The following is a 20538-nucleotide window of genomic DNA, read 5'->3' on the forward strand; positions in this document are numbered from 1 at the left end:
AAATGGTGACACCAAAAAGAAAAAATGATAAAGAGCTGAATCACTCCAGCAGGAATCTCATTAGTGGGCTTCTTTTCTACCTTTAAGAGAGACAATATGCTGTTCCAGATAACACACCCACAAATGAGATACTGTACTAAAATGGTGGAGGTAATCATTGGATTTGGGTGTGAGATGACAGAGATGAATCAAAGATGTAAAAGAGAAGAGAGAAATACAAGATCTCCTTTAGCCTTTAGGAGAGTAAAGGAGGTCTTTCAGAAGTTTCAGTGCACACACAGCGGGAGGATGGAGATCCACGAACCCACAACAGCCTGATGTTTTCAATATCCCTCCACAACACACTCACACAAATGTACTGACACACACACACAGCTTGTTACTATGTAGACATACAGCCAAAACCATACGATGGAAATGAGCACCTCAGGGTAGACCCTGCACTGCCTTAAAGCAGCAGCTGTTTCATCACTGAATCAGAACTAATGGATGTGCTGACAGAAAACATATGGAGACATATTAAAGGACTGAATCACTGCAATAAATGAAAGAAACACTGACTCATCAAACAATGGCCACATTATAAAAGCTACAGGTCATCACTGTCTGTGCTGCTCTCATATTAAATTGACTTTCATTGTTAGGATCTGAAAGATGAATTAATTCAGTAAAAATGAACGTGCCGAGGAAGATAAAGGAAATAAGACTAATTTAATGACTGATTTGACACTTAGTAATTGGTCTTCTTGAATAATCATTACAGGCACATTCTTCAGGAGAGAGAAAACAGATTGTGACTCACAGTCAACTTTCTGTCTGGTATTTAAAGTAATAATCCTTGAGATTTTCATAAACCTAACTCATTTATGATGCTATGTATGGCCAGCATTTTCTCTACAATAGCCATACAATGTATTTCATTCAGTAATTATGTCTTTATAGAGCATTTGTCACTATTAGCTGCAAAGAACACAAACTGAAAATCCAGCTGCAGCTGCTTCATATTAAAAGTGTTTAACTGGCAAAAACAAGGGGTGGCTTCTATTGTGAACAAGCCGAGAAGTGCAACTCCTCAGCAAAATAACCAACTTTTTTACAGTGTCCTTCTTTTGTATGGACAAAATCTGATTTCAGTTGCTCATTGCATGATGGAAAGAGGCCAATTACTGACTGACGTGACCATTAAAAACCATTCCAGTTTGGCTAGCCGCACTGTAAGCAGATACATCAGTTGCTTGTCTGTCGTATTTCTGCCAAAGCAGCTGCTCATGTTTGCTGTAATATACTACACTTACTGTGAACATGGAATGAAATGTAAAGAATTACAATTGTAGCATCTTGCTTTTCCTTGGATATGTTGATTAAACTGTTATCCACCACCCTCCAGTCACCAGCTCAACCTCCCCTCCCTCCTCTGGTGATGATTTCAGCATGTTTCAGTGAGCATCGGTAGCCTGTACTGTCACGTAGAAAGTGATCTGTCATGTGTGTATGTGCATGGTCTTTGGATTTAAGAGTGTGCTCTCCTGCTGGCCTGGAGGAAAAAAGCTGTAGACAAATGGATGGATGGACAAACAGATGACAAATGGCCGAGTTACAACTGGGAGCAAAGCCAGGCAAAAAGAGATGTGGGAAGCGGACCCAACTGGTCTGGCTGCAGTGTTAACAGCTCTGAGAGACAGAGGATAAAAGTGACAACAGTTGAATCTAAGGGAGTAATTAGAAGGAAAGAGAGAATGTCAGAGGAAAAAGGCAAATGTGTGTGTACCTTTATCTATGGAGGCTCCAGCCATGTGGTAGAAACTCAGGGCTGTGTCCACATCATTCACGTTCTTTAGGAAAGTAAAGAAATTCTCCACCTCCTCAAATGTGATGCCCTGCACAAGAGGGGAAAATATGAAAAAAAAAAAATTAGTCTGGGTGAGAAACCCTGTGACAAATCAGAGACAAATCACTCCTGCAGCTTTACCTGAGCCATTAGAGCACTGCAATCCTGTGAACAATCAGCCAAACATTGTCATGACAAGAGCTGCGTCTGCACAATGCCATTTTAGAGGCACTCAGCAGTGTGACACAAATGACAAGAGGAAGTAGGCAGAAGCAGCTGACACACATGGATGAACAGAGAGCCACGGACGGACAGGGGAACAGACGGTCTTAGACACACATGCACATATATAGATATAAAGAGACACACAGTCACACAGCTGCCACACAGCTGATGAGCTCATTTGCAAAGAAGAGTGAGCAGCTGGTCTTCAGCAGTAAATAACACTTTTCTCATTTACATTACAGGTAATGCCTAGTGCTGAGACAGACACTGGGATGGAAGAAGAGAGGTTAAACAGGGAAAGAGAGAAAGTGAGAGAGATGCTTACTGCAGTTTAATTCCTTACGGAGACACCACTCTGGCTGCACCCAGCCTCATCTTTTTCTCATGCCTTGGAGGAACGGCAGTGTCACAGCTTTCTGTTTTCTTTTCTCTGCTAATCACTGCATTTAACCATCTTATCATAGCTCAGTCTGACATCTGTGGTGCTTTAAAGCTACAAGGTGAAAAAAAGGGACAATTTTTGCTGCCACACCTCTGGGGATACAATATGCATGGGCGTAACTTTAGTCAATTGACTGATGGGGTTCATTACAGTGAAGCAGAGCTGGCATGAAACCAAAGTTGATGTTACATCCTGGAAACAGTAAAGGGATAGGCATGTTCTTTTGTTGGCTTTAAGCCTTCTACATCTCGAATATTTTCACTTTTTCCCTTGTTTGGTCTGTCCCAGTGGAGCTGTTTTATTGCTTAAAGTAATGTGGCTGTGTTTGGGTGAAAGAATGGCTTGGTGAGGGAAAGGTGAAAGTCTTTTTGTTGGAAACCTTGCGTGTCAATACTCAGTCTTAAATAAACTAAGCTGAATAAGTAGTAGTTGATTAATATAAGAGAAAAGGCGGAGGAGGGCAAAGCCTGAAACAGAGTGCGAGGCAGGGGAGACACTGACAGAGAAAGAGAGAGATGGAGGCCTGACTTGTGCCCTTCTTCTAAGCACTGGCTGCTTTGTATTTGGTCATCACAAACAGAGAAAGAAGAAGGTAGAGGAGTTGGAGGGAGTGAGTGTCAGTCAGGTGGATAACGTCGGACTCTGAGTGTAGTGTCCTCTCCCAGTGATGTATTACATCTCATCCAGTCTCTCTCACACACTCACAATGTCCCAGCTCCTTCTCCCTCAGGCACACACCGTCTGTCACACATCCTCGCATGTAGGCCAATTAGTTAAAACACTCACACCACATCGAGCTCTATATAGCACCAATTACTTATCCAGAGTTCTGTGCAAGCATGAGATTTATCTACCTGTGCATCCTTAAACATCTTCTTCAAGCCCTTCTGCATCTGCTTGAGTTTACGAGACTGGACGCCACTATAGGCCAGCAGCATACCTCCAAACTGTCTCTCGGTGATTCTGCCGTCCATGGGATCGTTCCTCTCAAACTGGAGGGGGGAGGAGAGAGAGATGAAGATTGAGTGCTATGCAGAGGGACAGACAAATTCATAGGAGGAGGGCATGGTGAAATGGGAAACAGTAAATACTGGTGTCAGGTCTCAAGTTGAATCATGCGTGGGGCTGGCGTTGGTGACATTAAATCTACATGTGCATTTTTTTTACAATGCTCCACTGCAGCATGGCTTAACAGCAGTGGGCCTTGACTGTGTCAGGTCAATCCAGTCGATTTATATCTGAGGTTGTTTGACAGCCACACGGCTCCCTCCCTACTTTCTCTCTGAACGTGCCGACCTCTAAAAATGTTAATTTGTCGCACTTGTGGGAGTCAGCTCCTGACCAGGCCAGAATAAGCCTGAAGTGAAGATTTTAGGGGTGACCTGACTACTTCCCCACCCTGGAGGATCTACCTTTTGTGAGGTGAAATGTCTGAGTATTATGACCTTTGCGTTGTTATGCATGATTTATAGCTAGATCATTTCTGCATTTAGAACATTTATATATTATGCTCTGAATTCAGATTGCAATTTCAGCTCTACTAGGGAATTCACTAACTACAGATATCGTAAGAGTTACAAAAAAGCTCAGAAGAAGACGAGAAACCAAGCAAAGGAAAGAGTTCAGCACCTGCAGAAAAATGGCTACAGCTGGTAAAATATGGTGCAGGGTGACCAGCAGCCTAAACAATTAAAGGAAGCAGGCAAATGCATAAGATGACCCGTGTTAAAACCTTATTTGTGGTGATATGATTGCACTCTCTGAACACTGTGGTATCATTACAATCTGACAGATAGTGCTTCTTTTGGGCAGATGCTCCGACTCGAGTCCTATTCTTAGAGCTTCAGATGACGGCGCCCATTACGGTTCAGTGTATCAGTTAGGCACTACCCACGCTAATTAAAAGAATAACCATATGCTCAACAAGACCGATCAGTTGCTGTTACTGCAGAGACAGAGGAGGGTGCCTGGTGTCACTGAGGAGGCAGAGGATGTCTTTTATACCTCACTGTAACAGCTTTGAGAATGTGACACTGACCAGCGCTGACAGACAATCCACACAGCACATTTGTCATCCTCGGGCCTTGCTTTCTTTTGCATAGTGTATCACGGTCACCTGTCACTCCACCTCTCTTCTCCCCTAGGTTTTTGACATTTTTTTGGTTCATTTGTTTCTTTCTTCTGGGAGCAGTACAGTAAGATTTACTTCATTTGATTTAGAAGGCTGTTAATATAATCTGTGAGCAGGTGCAGAGGAGATAAGATTTAAGATTACAGCAAAGCCATAACTTTCAAATTAATTCATTGTAACTGTACACGATAGTGCGGTAAACCAGCAGATGAATATTCTCAGTATAATACTCTTTCTCCAGTCATTCATTTTCGTCTTTCATTACCTCTAATTTGAGCACATCATGCTGCAGTTTCCTCTGAAACTCCAGGAAGCTGCCGATGGTGAGTTTTCCCTTCAGGTCTTCTCCAAAGAAGTAGGTAGTGAGAGCAGAGCTGCAGCCAGCTGTCTTCAGGGTGTTTCCTGTGGTGGAGCGGTCACGGTGTCGCATGCCCATGCTGGTCTGGGAACGAATGATGCTCTGGACCTAAGGATGTAGGATGAGAGTGTACACATTTTTTAGAAGTAGTTTTGACTACTTTATGGAGTAAATAAATCTCTAAAAGTCTCACAGAAATAAAAATGATTTAACAATCAGAAAAGTGACAATAATAAAAAGAGGTTTGTGTAAGATTAACTTAATTTAAAATCCAGAGGATTTTACTTTCTTTTCATTACATTTCAAAGCCATTAAATTAAAAAAAAGCCTTGTTTATTCTCTTAGATAATAAGCTGTAACTTTAAAAACCTCTATCATAATAATACTATGTGTACTTCTGTATATCAAAAACCCCATCAGAGTTAGTAATATATCACAGACTGCAGCACAGCACTTATCTTTTCCCTCTGAGAAAATGTCACAGCAGTGCACATCCATTGCAGGGACCTATATTTTATTGGCTGTCAGTGTGTGTTATTGGTTACTGTAATTCAATCAGGAGCTACTATAGATACACAGTCCAAACCTGTAGGCTTGCTGTTTTAACCTTGTGTCCCCTTTAATATGTAGATTTAGTGTATGTTTGTATGTGAAAGCTGTATGCAAGACGAGCTGCTCACCTGTTCAAACTCCTCCAGGTCCACCTCTCCATCACCATTGAGATCAAACATCTTGAAAGCGATTTCAAAGTTCCTCTGGGGAGCTGGACACCACAGGACAGAAACACACACAAAGAAACATGTTCAATACTGACTTCATCATTACACATCAACTGCACAGCATTTTCAGCCTTCATCTCACCCCCAGTGGTGCAATATGGGGTGCCTTAGAAGCTCTGTTTTTTGAGCCATTAGACTGCACAATGAATACTACACAATTTGGCCCAACCTCAGTCAACAGGGAATCTGCTAGAAGACACACTTCACAGCCTATATGAGCAAATCTGGAATACTGTTTTTGGCACAGCATGACATAACAAGGTCCAGTTCGCAGTGTGAACACCCACAGTCTGATCATGGTAACTCCATCCAGAACTGTTTATAAAGCACCTACCTAAACACACAACTTTTAGCTCTTGCACCTTTTTCATATCAGATATACAGGCTATAAATTCAGATATTAAAATTGAATCAAATACTTTGTACATTTAATGCTGCTATGCATATTTCTATTTCAACTATAAATTCAGTTTCTCACTTTATACACTTTATATACAATTTATGCAACCATTAAATACCATAAATAAATTTGATCTTTTTTGGTCCATTTCTGAAACAATAATATTTACAAACCACATTATATAACCTCTGTTTGTTTCAGTGCTTCACATTTTTACTGTACAGCAAACTACTATAACTATTTATTGCTTCAACAACCCATCACCTTCAAGGAAAATATTAAAGATTCAGATTTTTTTCTTATCTATCAAAGGATTCAGACTGAAAGCAGTTAATATGTAGCACTATGAGGCTTGAACCAATGTGTGCGTCTGTTGGGCAAAATATGTCCTCCTTTGTACTATTTTTGTGGCCGTGCTAAATGGATTGAATCCAACCATGAGGCATCTTGCCCTGTCTGCTTAAAAATGACTTGTCCTTGAAGACTTCCCCAGAGACTTTCTCCATATGAACGGATTATAATAAGTGGTCAAGCTAAGCTGGGGGAGATAAGTTTACTAGTCAGAGAGGAAGAAGTCAGAGCTTCGTTATCATTAAAATGAACTCTGACACATTCGGAAAAGAGGCATTAATGTGAAATGTAACCCATGTATCTACCACTAGTGATCCACTTAAAGCAAACTGATTCTGTGAAACACAACATCTCACATGCAGCTATCTTGGTAGACTGGTATTATTAAGAGATCATACTGAACAGGCAGCCTGCTCAGTAACCTGTCTAATAATATCATATTGGAAAATTTCTCTGTTTGAACTGATGCAGCATGAAAACAGAGAGAGAAGACACAGAGGAGATCGATTTGGGATTTGATTTTAGATCAGTGTGAAGGATTTTAAGGATGTGGGATTGAATGGGATGGGTCACAAGAACCATTAGATCTGCAGGAAGACTTTAAAGTTCAACAATGTACTTACTGGACAGCACAGTGGTGAGGAAGATATAATCAGAGAAGGAGATAAGGCCACATTCTCCCAGTGTGTAAAATATGCTGTCCTCATCTGCAAACTTCTCCCTCTCCTGGGCAATCTTCTGCTCATCCAGGCAAGGACAAAAAAAGCAAAAAAATTATATATTAAAAACATTTCACATGAATCAGCACAAGCCTTACGGCCTTTACAGCAGCCCCAGGTGTGGCTTTGTGTGTGTGCAAACAAGTGTGTGTGTGTCTGAGAGCATAACTCTATCAGAGACACGCAAACACAGAAATATACACACATACTGTGCTTACACACACACACATTCAAAATAGTTCTGGTGTATAAGGATGACAACATATAGACAGTTTATCACAATAACAGTCATGCAAGTGCTGCATACACATGAAGCCATACAAACAGGTGAGAGTGGCAGCGATGAACAATTAGTTTGTGGTCAGTTCAAGTACAAAACACATTATTCACCAGAAGCTGTACTCACAGTGTGAAATTGACATAAAGAGAGGAAATACATCACAAGAGACTGTCGCACAAACACAAACAAACTATTGATTAACCATGTCTGTAACACAATCCAAATGTAATAATCGTTAAAAACAAAGTGACTTTAGTTCTCTTTTCACACACAGACGTTTTTCTGTTAGCATGTGTATAACTGCAGCATTGCATGAAAGTGTGACTTCATAACATGCACACTACACACTCAGTGATAGAGACTTGAAAGACAGTGTCCCACTAATAGGACATTCCACCAGAGTGGACAGACGGACAGAGCATGCCTAAGGAGGTGGAGGCTGGGTCACGCTCAGCCCACGTGGAGTTACCTCCGTCTGCAAGGGTTCCATTTCAGAGGAGGAGGAAGGAGGAGAAACAACTGTTAGAGAACAGCATGGCCTCTGCTGTCTTTAGCAGGGCCTTCAACGACAAAGACACGCATGTGCATTCATATTGTCACACACAGCATACGCATACACACACAGAAAACATCTTGTTCAAAACAAGATAATTGGGGGATACCACTCAAATTTAGAATGCAATTATGTTTTGCAGTCTATAATTAAAATTTAATTAAAATTTGCACACATGATCAACAGTGCCTGCCAAAAGACTGTGATTTGCCCAAAATACAAAATAATATCACTGCACTAACAAGGCTGTTTTAAAAGTCATTTAAACCTATTGTCTGTCTCCTTTCCAGCTTTCCTAAGTATTGTCATTGGAGGCATATGCTGAATGCACATTGCAAATGAAAGCTGCACAGTCACATATTCACTTGAAAGGGACGTAAATTAACTGGAAAAACAAACCTGAATACTAAAATTTGGTGGGATCCCCCTTAATAGCATAACATGAGCACATTCTTTTAAATTCTTTCCCCATGAACCGACTCCCTCCTCATGAGATACAGATTTTTTAATGGCTGCTAAAGACTAGTGGTATAAGCTTAGAAAATGTCTATGAAATCACGATCCCCAATTCATGTCCATCTTGACTCTTGCATGTCAATGATACAAATATAGAAAACAGTGGTTTCTATTGTCACATTTATTATTGATGGTATTTACAGTACGAGTATAAGGGGAGAAGGGAGTGGGGGGGTGAGAGAGAAAAAAGTTATTTTTGGAGCAGTGATACTGGTTGAGAGAAAGAGACAGACAGAGGTAACAAAATGCAAAAGAGTTGAAGGGTTTCAGCTGTTTGTATGTGTGTAAGGGCAAGAGAATACTAGAAATGGACAGGTATGTACATACAGAAAGAAGAAAGAGCAAAATGAGAAAGTGAGAATTAAAGAGGTTGGTATTTGCCTCTGGAGTTTGGAATGATGACACAAGGAAAGGCCCTCTGAGGTGAACCATAGTCGTAATGCCAGTCCACAAAACAGAAAAGACCCAAACAAAGGCATGAATGTGTACTTCAGTGGGCAAGTGCATATTCACAGCCACATTGACAATTACACAGCTACACACATAAGAGACATAAACGCACTGGAGCTCATTATAATGATCAGATGAGAGGCACAGAGCACATTAGGCATAATAACTCATTTTTCTCCCGCTGTCCTGAGTCAAGGACAAAAACACCCCCACAGAATGGCCAAAATGACATTCAAGGAAAACAAATCCAAATGCAGTGGCCAAAGAGTGGAACCAAATAGCATATTCAGCTGATAAAAGAATAGGTCTCAGAGTCTGCACGGACATGCTAACCAACAAACACAGAGCTTTTTGTCTACTTTGATGCAGCCTGTGTGCCAGTCAGACAAGAATATGACTCTCTCTTGTAGGATCCCACTCTATAGCTACAGACTTCACCGCTGAGCAGACAATATGGCTTTGACTCTCTTTCTTTCTCTCATACAGTGGGCTATCATACTATACATTTCTTCAACAAATGTGTGATGTAACACAGTGCACTCTCTCAAGCAGACACAGAGGTACAGCAGTGTATATATCAGGCTGTGCTGTGGGTCTCATCTGGGCTTTTAAACCTTTTCCATGGAGCCTGCCGCACTGCTGCAAGATTGTGTCCTATCCTCTCCTTCATCTTCCATCTTTCTGTCACAAGCCTCTGACATCCAATATCGGGTGTTCCACCAACAAGCCATTTAACAGTAAAAAAGAAATGCACATACAACCAGATAAATGGTAAAAAAATCTACAAGAGTTACCCATTAGGTTATTAGATTTCTCAAACAGAGTTACTCTCTGTGTCTCATCAGTGTAGTCTTTCATTAGCTTTGATTCATCAACCCAGAGGACATTATGCCTATAAAACAAACTGCTGCTATCACTAAAAAGATACCAAATACATTGGAGTCGGTATTTAACACTCATCGTAGATTTTTACCAAAGCACTGATCTTCAAATGACTGTGAACCTAATTGCTGCAGCACTCAAGTTAATTAACAGCTAAAGCCTTGTCTGTCAATGTGTGTCTTCGGATCAGTGACAACTCCGTAGCTGTCTGTGTGTATGTGAGCATGAGTTCTTTTTTAAATTTCTGCATTGAGCCTGTTCATGTGATCATACATTTCTTCATGTGTCAGCAACGATATGGTCAAGTCTGCGAGCTGTGTCCAGATGACGGACTGAACAACCCAACTAGCCTGTGAGCTCAGGCAGAAACACAGTGCTGACAGAGCTGCTGGCTGAACGCTGCTGGCGGTGGGGCAGTCAAATATACTGCTGTCATATACACACACAGATGGGGTTAAGGGTTTGGTCAGGGCTAATCTCTTCAGTGCACCAGGCTACAGAGGAGCCCAATAGCTGCCCTGGTCAAATTTCAACTAGCCAAAGCTTTATGAGCCCAACAAATGAGACCCATAGAAGTCAAGCACAGCTAGAGGCATGCATGCAAAAGGGCTAAATCTCTTTCTGCTCATTTCACATGAGAGGCTAAGAAACACTTTCTAAGCACCCCACTGGAAAGTGGCATACTTAAAAACTTGGAATGAATAAAAGTTCTTTAGGATTCTCACATCATCGTTAAATCCAAAACTGGGAAATTATACGCTTGTAGCAATACATTTTTAAATCCTTAGCTTCTACCAACTATCTCTGACTACAAAAAATTAAACAAATTATCAAAGCTTTAATAAATGCTGTCATAGCTTTACATGATCAAATCAACCACATGGTACTCATTGGTTTAATTATATCACAGCTGTCCTCATGAGAAGGCACATTTCTGACATCCTGCGTCCTCTTGTAATAAAAGAAAACAAGCAGCTGTTGAAGCAACTGTGACTGAGATAAGCTATAATTCAACACAGTATGCAGTAGTCTTCTAACATGGACATTTGGATAGTAAAAATATGTCTTGTGCCAACCATTCATTTTCTGCTAGCTTCACTGTGGTTATTTACACTGCTCCACAAGCACTTTGTGTGGCCAGACACTTGGCTTAGGAGCTGATGACAGCTTATACTTGGCCCTCTCTAATACCACTGTACCGGCTGCAGTGCTTTGTTATTGATTACATCTGTGACCCTGTCCAACACTGCAGCTGCAGACACCCCGATAACAGGAGAGAGGAAAAGAGGGAAGTGGATGATGAAGGAAGGAGATATAAGCCACATAGTTTGTGTTTAAGCTTTAAAATACTTATCACACTGCAGATACAGTGACTTTTCTATGATATTGTTATATCAGTCTGTCGGCTGCACAGTCTCCTTTGAGCGCCACAACAAAGTGATGAATTTATAGGTCTAGGCTGAGACCTGCCACTGAAGATGAAAAGATCAGGCTGCAAACAGAGGAGATCTGCTCCCACTCTGTTTGTTCATATTCATGTGTGTGGTGAGTGTGAGTGTGCCTGAGTGATGCCTGCCGCTGAGCGAACTCTCATCTCTTGTGCAGGTGAGTCTCGATAGAACTCGGTGTACTAGAGTGCTGCACCAGCAGGAATATAGAGTTTTTTTTTTTTTTTTAAAAAGAGCGGCATGTACAGTGCAGCAGATGGACAGTGCAGAGTGAGTGACGGAGGGGGGGGCGAGACAAATGCATTAAAAATGGATCAGTACCTTTATGTCCTTTGTGCCGCTTTGTGTGATGTTCTAGCTCTGGGGCTACTGTCACTTTGACAGGTACAATGGAAGATGTGAGTTTCAGGGGAAAGGGAATTCAGACTGACCTGCTTGAGGGTAAAGTCAACCCAGGTCTGAGTCTGACATTTCTGAATGGTGGCTGAACGCTCTCACCGTGTGTTAGTGCACTTCCCCCGTACTGCGACATATACAGTAAGGGCATAACCTACATTCAAGCCTCCAAAGAAAAACCACACACTGATTCTATACAAGGAACTCAGCCTTGAAAACCACAGCTAACATGCACACACAACCAAAAACCACCCCTAACCATTAGAGCGGTCAGGAGCACATATTCTCTCTTTTTTCAACATATGACGAATCCTTGGGACCAAAACATCACAATTTGTAGGTGGGCAGGTAGGTGTGTGGGCGGAGAGAACATTAATGTATTAGCTTTCCACCTCTTGTCCCAGGGGTAACTGCAGAGTAGGTGTACCGTTCATAACTCATAATTATTCTGGGAGCACATTCAGAATAATGGACCCTGATGTGGAACGCTCAATAAACAGATTTCGGTCGCTGAGGAACGGCAGCTGTCTCATAAAAGGAGAGGGGGAACCAAATTAGCTGACCAGGTGTACAGATAACCCAACCTCTTCTAGACTAGGAGAGGGAAGAGAGAGAGAGAAGGAGAGAAAAGGATTTAGGGTGTAAGTGTGTGATTGTGTGTGAGTTTTTGTTTAGACACCAAAATAGACAGAGAAAGCAAAGAACGCATGTGAGAATTGAAGACAATGAGAAAAGATAGAGAAACAGAACAGTGACAGTCCTAACAGCGGCCCCTGGGAGCTTCCTGTGGAATCAGAAATAGTGAACATGACAACAGTTGATGTGACAATAGACTTGTTTCCATTGGAGCAACCCCCGCTGCTCTCCCTCTGAGTGACAGGTGTCCTCTCTCTGTCGTAGCAGGTCATGCGGCAGACGCTGTGGCTTTACATACAGAGAGGGCCACAGCATGTAGGAACAGTTTGGATACATTTCAGATTCACAGATAAAGTCCTGTCTTCATTGATTCTAAACCATGCTCTACAGAATTCATGCAGCACTGACATCCGGACAATCCAGAGGATGGATTTGTGAAGGCTATCAAGCACATCAATTCAGCCTCAATGTTAGCTATCAGAGCAATTTCCTGGGTCTAAAACCACCCTGTGATGCCACCATGCGCTAAGAGGGGGCGCCACCACCAGCTACTTTCTCTGTGAGGCACAGGCAATACAGCAGTGCATGCTGGGAAAAGGGCTAGAGTGCCAAAGCAAGTGGAAAGCTAGAGCTGATATTTCTTGGAAGATATGAAAGGATGAAGAGAAAGGGTGTGTTTATAAAGCAAGACAGAGGGAGTGCAGGGGAACAGCACTGCTACGATTTGGCATTGACCAATAAAAGTTCCTTATAAATGACTCATTTTAGCTGCTCTTTGTATCTCAGCTTTGCAAGACTTGACATTGTTCTTAAAAATTCCACTATAAATGCATGGGAACTTTACTTTGGAGCACTGACTAGTGTGTAAATTATGTAGCTATACTGCAGTGTTTAATAATCCCTGTAGAGGTAAAGTATAAAATCTTCACTTTAAATAATTCAGCAGGGAAGGCATGGCATGCAGCTGCTTCCAAGAAGCTATACAAAGAGCACAGGGGAGGTCTCCAACACACTGTCCAATAACAATACAGAGTTTACGTTTGCATATTTGATATGAGTGCAAACACAATGGAGTGCGTGTCAACTTCAGTTTCTGACACTCCCCATCATTATAAGGTGAACAGGTTGTAACCTGCCCTTTGCTGCGCTTGGCTTATCTTCACATGACAGAGACATTCAGAATCGCTTAAAGGCCAAATCATTTAGAAGATAAAACTAAAAGGTCAAGGCTAATTTATCTAAACTCACCACTATAAATGTGTACATTACATTTTAGCCACAAAAGGTTTCTCCAAAGCACTCTGGTGAAACATTTTGGAGCCTTGCTGGAAACTAGGAGCAAGTAATTGCTAAAATGAACAAACTCATACACATTTATGCAAGTGATATAAGTGTGACTTAAGTGCTCTGGTATATGAAATTAACAGATATGGCAGAGGTGGAGAAGAAAAACAATCCAAGTGGCATTTCCTCCACCAAATTTGTTATTTTCAATATTATCTCAGAGTATTATTGAGCTTAGCAGTATTCATATCATCAACCATCTTCAAAGTTTGTTTAAAAATGGCTGACAATGAAACACATCTAACACCTGGTTAGCGAGATGTATATTGTTTTGGTTATTTACAGTTTAATGTACTTTTGCACTGTGGTTAAACTGTTGACCAGCCAATCAGAAACAAGTGCTTCCCATGGCCATGATATAATGTGCTCATTATATAAGAAAATACAGTGGTGGTGCTTTAATCTACTTCCATCCTCATACGGTTTGACTTTCCCCCTCTGGCTGTGCTCAACGCCTAGAACATATCTAGAGAAGAGCTAGATGTAAATTCAACATTTTATTACCAGTCCACTGATTTCTTGTTGGGAATTATACACTTTAAATGCACAATTTGGCTGCTGTCCTATCCATGGCGGTTGTTACCATAACTGAGGCAACATCTCTGGGTTCACACTTGATGAGGTTAAGAAAATACTTAGCTGTTCCCCTGGACTAACAACAGTGAATAGCTATGTCCTCCATATTATTACAGAGGAGTGAAAGAGTGAGTAATAGAAAGAAAGGAAGAGAGAGACAAAAGTGGAAGAGGAGAGAAAGTATAAAGGAGAGGGAGGAGTAGGTAGTGACTACAAGTGCAGTTTTTCATTCAGGTGCACACATGCTGCTCGGCACACACCCCATACCTGCCAGAAGTCCTGAAGAGAGGGAGGGGCAAAACAGGGAGGGAGGGAGGGAGGGAGACAGAAGAGGAGGATGAGGTTTGGGGAGTTTGTGGGCAGAGAATGGGGGATAAGTAGATGAAATGATTGGGGGGAGGAGAAAAGTGGGGATTTTGGGAGACGGGGAGTTGAGGATGATGATTATTCACGAGGAAGAGAGGAGAGAGAAAATGGAGGGATTACTTGTTATGTGAATGAGAAAGAATGGCTGATAAGAGCATGAGAAAATAATCAACAGTTAACAATGGCAATGTCAGGTCACATCAACATAAGATTACGGCAGCTGAAAGCATGCCCTCATGATCAGGGTAGGCAGAGATGATCAGAGAGTGAATTAACACCAGAGAAAAGATGCAGTGAAACAACTGGTTGATCAAACCAAGCAAGCCCATTGAAGAGCTTCTAAAATAACTGTGTTCCCAAAGACAGGAAATTAAAAATAAACAGAGGGTGAGTCAATATGAACAACAGTTATTTACCATATAGGGTATGTAATGTTTGCCTACATACAAACTGAACCTGGAACAAATTAGTGTCAGCAGGAGAAGGTAGGGAGGGGGAGGGGAGTAGTGAGAGGTTTATAACACATACACTTCTTAACAATCTTCCACTTAGCTGCTGCCAAACAGTATGTATGTGACAAATTTCTCTGTTGGCTTGGCTATTTTTAAATGAAACCATGGGAAGTGAGATACAGAGGTCTTTTAAAAGAGCTCTCATGTTACTCTCACACAATACTGTACTCCTGTTTGCTATCCACCTTAGCCTCAATCACAGTTTAGCACCCAACCCCCAGCTGAAACACTCCCCTCGTACTTCACCACACCCTCTGTCAACTTCATGATTTACACACTACAAATATTCCGCTACTACACTTGCCATGGTCATTTCATCTAGGTCCAATTCATTACAGTTTTTTGTTTCATGTGAACCAGATTTCATGGCTTCTTGGCATGAAACAATAATGTTTTTTTCCTCCTCAAACTAGCTAGAGGCGCCCATTAAGCCAATGAGGAGCAGGCACATGTCTCTGGGCAAAAATGGGCTGAACAGACAGAGGGAAGGGAGCTCTCGTGGGGGCCACTCTGGCCATGGCAGGAAAATCTCAGGGGACAGCCAAAGCTAAATACAGTATCAGAGAAAACCATGTGTCCAGAGATTTGCCTGGCAAATAAAGGAAACATGAGGCCTGGAGATAGGGATGACATTTACATTAGTAGACAAGGGCCATAAATGTACAGTGCTCCATTTCTATTTGAGGCCATCACAGAATTTAACATGTACTTTTGATAAATATATAACCCATGCACTTTAGTTAACACAATTTTGAAATAAGGTTGAGTCAGGGTTCTGGAGAATCTTTCACAAAACATAAGGGTGGTTAAAACACAACTGCAGAACAAGGGAGTAAGAAGAAAGTTGTGACAAAGAAATTGACTCACTTTAGGCTCACTGACTTGGTGTGGTTCATCTGACTACAACATGGAGATGAGTTACAGACTTACTCATCATAATCATACTAGCCTGGGGGCTGATGGATTTTGTAATGAGGTTAGAAACAATCATCACACTGATGATTAGCTAATACTAAATGAAAGAGGATGGCTGGCTAGTGGGTGTGAGAGGTGCTCTTTGAGATCAGTGAGGGGGCAGTGATGGTCACAAATCAATATCAAGGAAAGAAGTAATGAAAATAATGATGCTGGTGATTTATATTGATGGCTTCTATTTTCAAGACTGTGAACAGAGAAATGTTAGTATTTAGAGCACAGACTAGTCCATTAAAGTCAATCTGTGATCTTGGAAGGGGGGCTTGGTCTGTTCAAGGTTCGCATGCTGTTATTGTCTTTAAATAGGTAATTATGCACTGGGAAGGCCCACTTTGTAATTGTCCCTCGTAATGATAATAATAAGATTGGAGCTGTTTTGTTAAAGAGCCAGGCCTTTTTGAACTAGGTTTAACTAATTGAATGCTTTGAGAATGAAGGTAGAAAGGCAGAGGATCTCTGCATAGGTTGAAAACTATATCTCTTCATTACCTTTTAAACCTTTTTCCAAACTTTTAGAGCTCAAACAATATTTGGATTTTCTCTCACAGTAACTGACAGTTGAGAAGCTAACAATAAAGCAGGAGATAAAGCAGAGACATATGCAAAGACCAACATAATATAGAGGGTATGATCTGAAAAGCATCCTTTCACTTCAATTTTGACTGTTAATGTAATATATCATTACCATCATCTGCAATGTAAGTCAGTGTGAAAACAGCTTATGCACATTTTGCCAGATATCAACTGAAATAAGTAAAATGCACCAGCTAACAACAAAGTGGACACAGAAATGCCAGCTAATTTTCTTATGGCTGCCTTACCAGTATGGGTATTTATTTCTGGACTCTTTGTTGACAGAATGTAATGTTTTTTCCACTGTCTCTTTCCATGTGTCATCTTTTACGAACCCCACTGCCCCAAGGAGTATTTATTTCTATGATATTGAATTAGCACCTCAATTAAGACATTGTTTGTTCTATTTAGCCACTTTATTCAATGTCATTTCAGCCAGAAAGATAAATGAATGTGGCAGTTCTTTGAGTTATACTGCATTTCTTCAAAGGATTTTACTATGTTATTATCCAATATTACATTTATGAGAAATGAGATTCAGTAAAAGACACACTTAAAATAAGCAAAAAATATGCTGTATACTATTTACTGAACAATTTTAACTAAGTTAGTTAACTAAGTTAAGTTAACCTGTGAGATTACAAAGATTTTTTTTCTATAAGATACTATCTTTTATTTCCATTTCATTTCATTAAGTTTCCACACTACTGCACTGAATTAACACTGTACTTTTCAAAACCTCACTTTTAATTCCTTCTCTGTCTATGCATATTTTAAATCCAAAGAATGAACAGATAAAACCCTCAGTGTATTCTGGGGTTGTAAAGCCTAATTGTCAAGTACAGCTGTCCTGTGTTTAATCTTTTCTGTATGAAAATAAGATCCAATATTTCAGAGATAAATGACAAATTTCTGACAAAATTATGAAAAGATTACATTAACTTTTAAATATTCAGTAGTTTTCACTTGGGAGCAAAGTAGTGAAAAGTAAAGTTTACATTTATGGTGCTAATTTCACCTCTATTCACCTCTATAGTATTGTAGTGGCAGAAGTTTTAGAGGCAGATATCTTAAAACCTCAGCTAATAAAACGGAAATTATCTGCATGCCCAGACACCACCATGGGGAATTGGGCTAAGTGTGAAAATGTGTTTTTTGTACATTGGAGGAACTGAATCCTTAAGCCATTATTGACATTGGCCATTTTGGGGAATAAACCCCCCTGTGGTAGATGGAAAAGTTGCTCAGTGGGGAAAAAATAAGCTCTGATAATATGTTATTGGAAGAGAGCATTCTGGAGGAATGCAATACTCATTTAGCTTAGGATGAAAACAAGTCTAAGTCATTGTTATAAAAACTCCCTGCTGCTGACCTCCAAGATTAATTTGACCTTCTATCCTCTTTACCGCCTAATGCCCACTTCTTACCTTCCCATCGTAGCGCTTCACAATGAACTGATCAAGGCCTAGATCTGAAAATGAAAGGCAGAGAGAGAAGAAAAAGGGAACAGCATATTAGGAGACAAATATTCTCACAAACAAGAAGAGAGACTGACTAGTCACACAGCAGGGGCATCAAGATTTATGCCAAGCATGAAGCAGAGCAAATGTATTTACTTGGTGTCACTACTTAACCTCTAGTAATCACTGACATGTGCTAGAGATTAATAATAGTCATTAACAAGCCATTTCCATTTTGCCAGTTCTTTAAAATAAACAATCACCTGCATTCGGCTTTGACTCTTGTGATCATCAGTCATAACCAAGTTCTCAATAAGGGTTTATTTTATGGATCTAGGTCAGCAGCACGAGGCAGGCTCGACTGTATGTATTATTTATATTTATATACATGGTTGCTTGAAATGAGAATCTTAAGTTGTTTGGGTTTATCACCAATTGATGTCATTATATCACATAGAGGCTATGACTAATCATTTCAATGAAGCACACATAGAGATAGCAGAAAATCTGAAGTCTTCAACGTGGCCTCTCTTACTGTCTATCTCTGCATAATGTCTTTCTTTGCAAAAGTCATTGATTTATTTTCTAGCTGAATATAAATCTGTTCCCAGAAAGGAAGATATGAAATGTGACTTTCTCCACTTTTCACTCAACTTAATCAAATGAATGTAATAAATTTTCAAAAAGACAACCATACCTTGAAACTAATGCAATTCAAACAAATAAATCTTTATTATTTTCTAAATGCTTGTGAGAGGCAGCAGTTCTCATCTGTTAAATAATGAAAGATTTAGAACTTGAGAAAATCTGAGAGACATACAGGCTCCTTACGTCACGCAGAAAGACTAGTAGCACTGACCTGACAAAACAGCCTCAAATCAGATTAACTTTGAAGGTGACTATTAGAGTATAATCTCATTAAACGCAACGCTAATAAAGTGAACATCATAATTTTGTTTGAAGTTAGTTTCATTAACATTACAGAAAACCTAATCACACCTCTACAGCCTGCATACTCCCTCTGCTCAGTAAATAATTCTTTAACTTCAGGTCAGTTACTAACAATAAGATTCACACTGAAGGGGCTGGAATTCTGAGCATAAGCCCACACTTCTATGTTGTGCCAACAACATAGAAATGTATAGAAATGTCTGTCCCATTTTAAGGGCTGTTTCAAAAGCACCTGAAAATGGCAGCCTTCTTTTGCACAGATTTGAAAGGACACAGCTGCTCTTTCCTCAGCAGCCCTCCCTATTCTACAATCTGTTTTGTTAAGGGCAACATCCTAGTCATAAATTTCCTATTTTAGCTCAACAAGTTCATGAGGACCACCTGAAAGCATTATGAATAATGGTCCCTATGGGAATGGACTTTTAATTTTGGGAATGCTTTGTGTGCCACATTCTGAGGATCTAGCCTCTGAACTGGAATACAGTTGTTTTATTTACTGTATCTCTATATCTACTGTATCTCTGCATCTCCAAACCCTGTCTAAACAGACGATTCAAAATAAAAGGATGGCTAAATCTATCTTGTAAGTTATTTATCAGGACCATGGGTTATTCATCATCTATCAGCCAGAAAATCTGCTGAGCATTAAAACAACAAAAGCATCTGAGGCCATTACTTTTTAAATTGAACAGGGAGTCAGTTTAATCTCACTAGGGTTGGGGGCTTTAAAGAAATGGTTGCCTGCTGAAATAAACTGCAGTTTCTCATGGCTTTTTTATCTGCTTTGCTGAACTTTCCCTTACCCAACAGAGCTCAGCTCATCATTACTTTAATGCCAGTTTGGAGGGGCAAAAGACAGGATAAATGAAGAGCTGGGGACTCATGAAATGGGGAGGAAAGATACTGGGTCAAAGAATGGAAGGCCAATAGAGGCCAAGCTAGGCCAAGTCTTGAGCGTAGTTAACAGATGGAAGTGCTGAGGTGAGCAGGAAAGGCAGCGCAGACGTGACAGGCTCAGCTAAGTCCTTATTAAGTACTAACTGCAAACTTGCTTCCTCAACTATGGATGAACACTCACAATGTAATAGTTCTTACACACCAAGCATTCGACCGTAAGTCTGTGATGGAGACTAATATAGTCCCTTACTATAAAATGCCAAACAAATCTAACTGAATTTTGGTGTTGAGTTTTGGGATACAGACAGATAGAGACGAGAGTGGTGCTGAAACATGTCTATGCCAAGTTAAGCTCCCTGCTGTCCCAACCCTCCCATGGCTGAAGATCAAATATGCCTCACCGGCTCCATGTGTGACGCCTGAGATCTGCTCTGGTTTGAACCTGTTAATTGATACACCAACTGCTGTGTCGTGATTCCCTGAACTCAGC

At 40.6% G+C, this 20538-nt stretch overlaps 1 protein-coding gene across 2 annotated transcripts in view; it reads right to left on the reverse strand.

The window, feature by feature from the left end:
• micu1 (mitochondrial calcium uptake 1) overlaps positions 1-20538 on the reverse strand; it is a 29609-nt gene that overhangs the window by 1734 nt on the left and 7337 nt on the right. The window contains exons 5-10 of one of the 2 annotated variants that reach the window (XM_018660089.2): positions 18168-18211; positions 7138-7252; positions 5665-5747; positions 4892-5092; positions 3350-3487; positions 1769-1877 (exon numbers count right to left, since the gene is read on the reverse strand). In XM_018660089.2, coding sequence (XP_018515605.1) covers positions 1769-1877; positions 3350-3487; positions 4892-5092; positions 5665-5747; positions 7138-7252; positions 18168-18211 — 690 coding nt within the window. Of the gene's footprint in view, positions 1-1768; positions 1878-3349; positions 3488-4891; positions 5093-5664; positions 5748-7137; positions 7253-7982; positions 13462-18167; positions 18212-20538 lie in introns of those variants that run through there. The other variant, XM_051076787.1, reaches the window with a different exon arrangement.

The sequence above is a fragment of the Lates calcarifer genome, linkage group LG16_LG22 (assembly GCF_001640805.2).
Source record: "Lates calcarifer isolate ASB-BC8 linkage group LG16_LG22, TLL_Latcal_v3, whole genome shotgun sequence".
In the NCBI taxonomy this organism is placed as follows: Eukaryota; Metazoa; Chordata; class Actinopteri; family Centropomidae; genus Lates; species Lates calcarifer.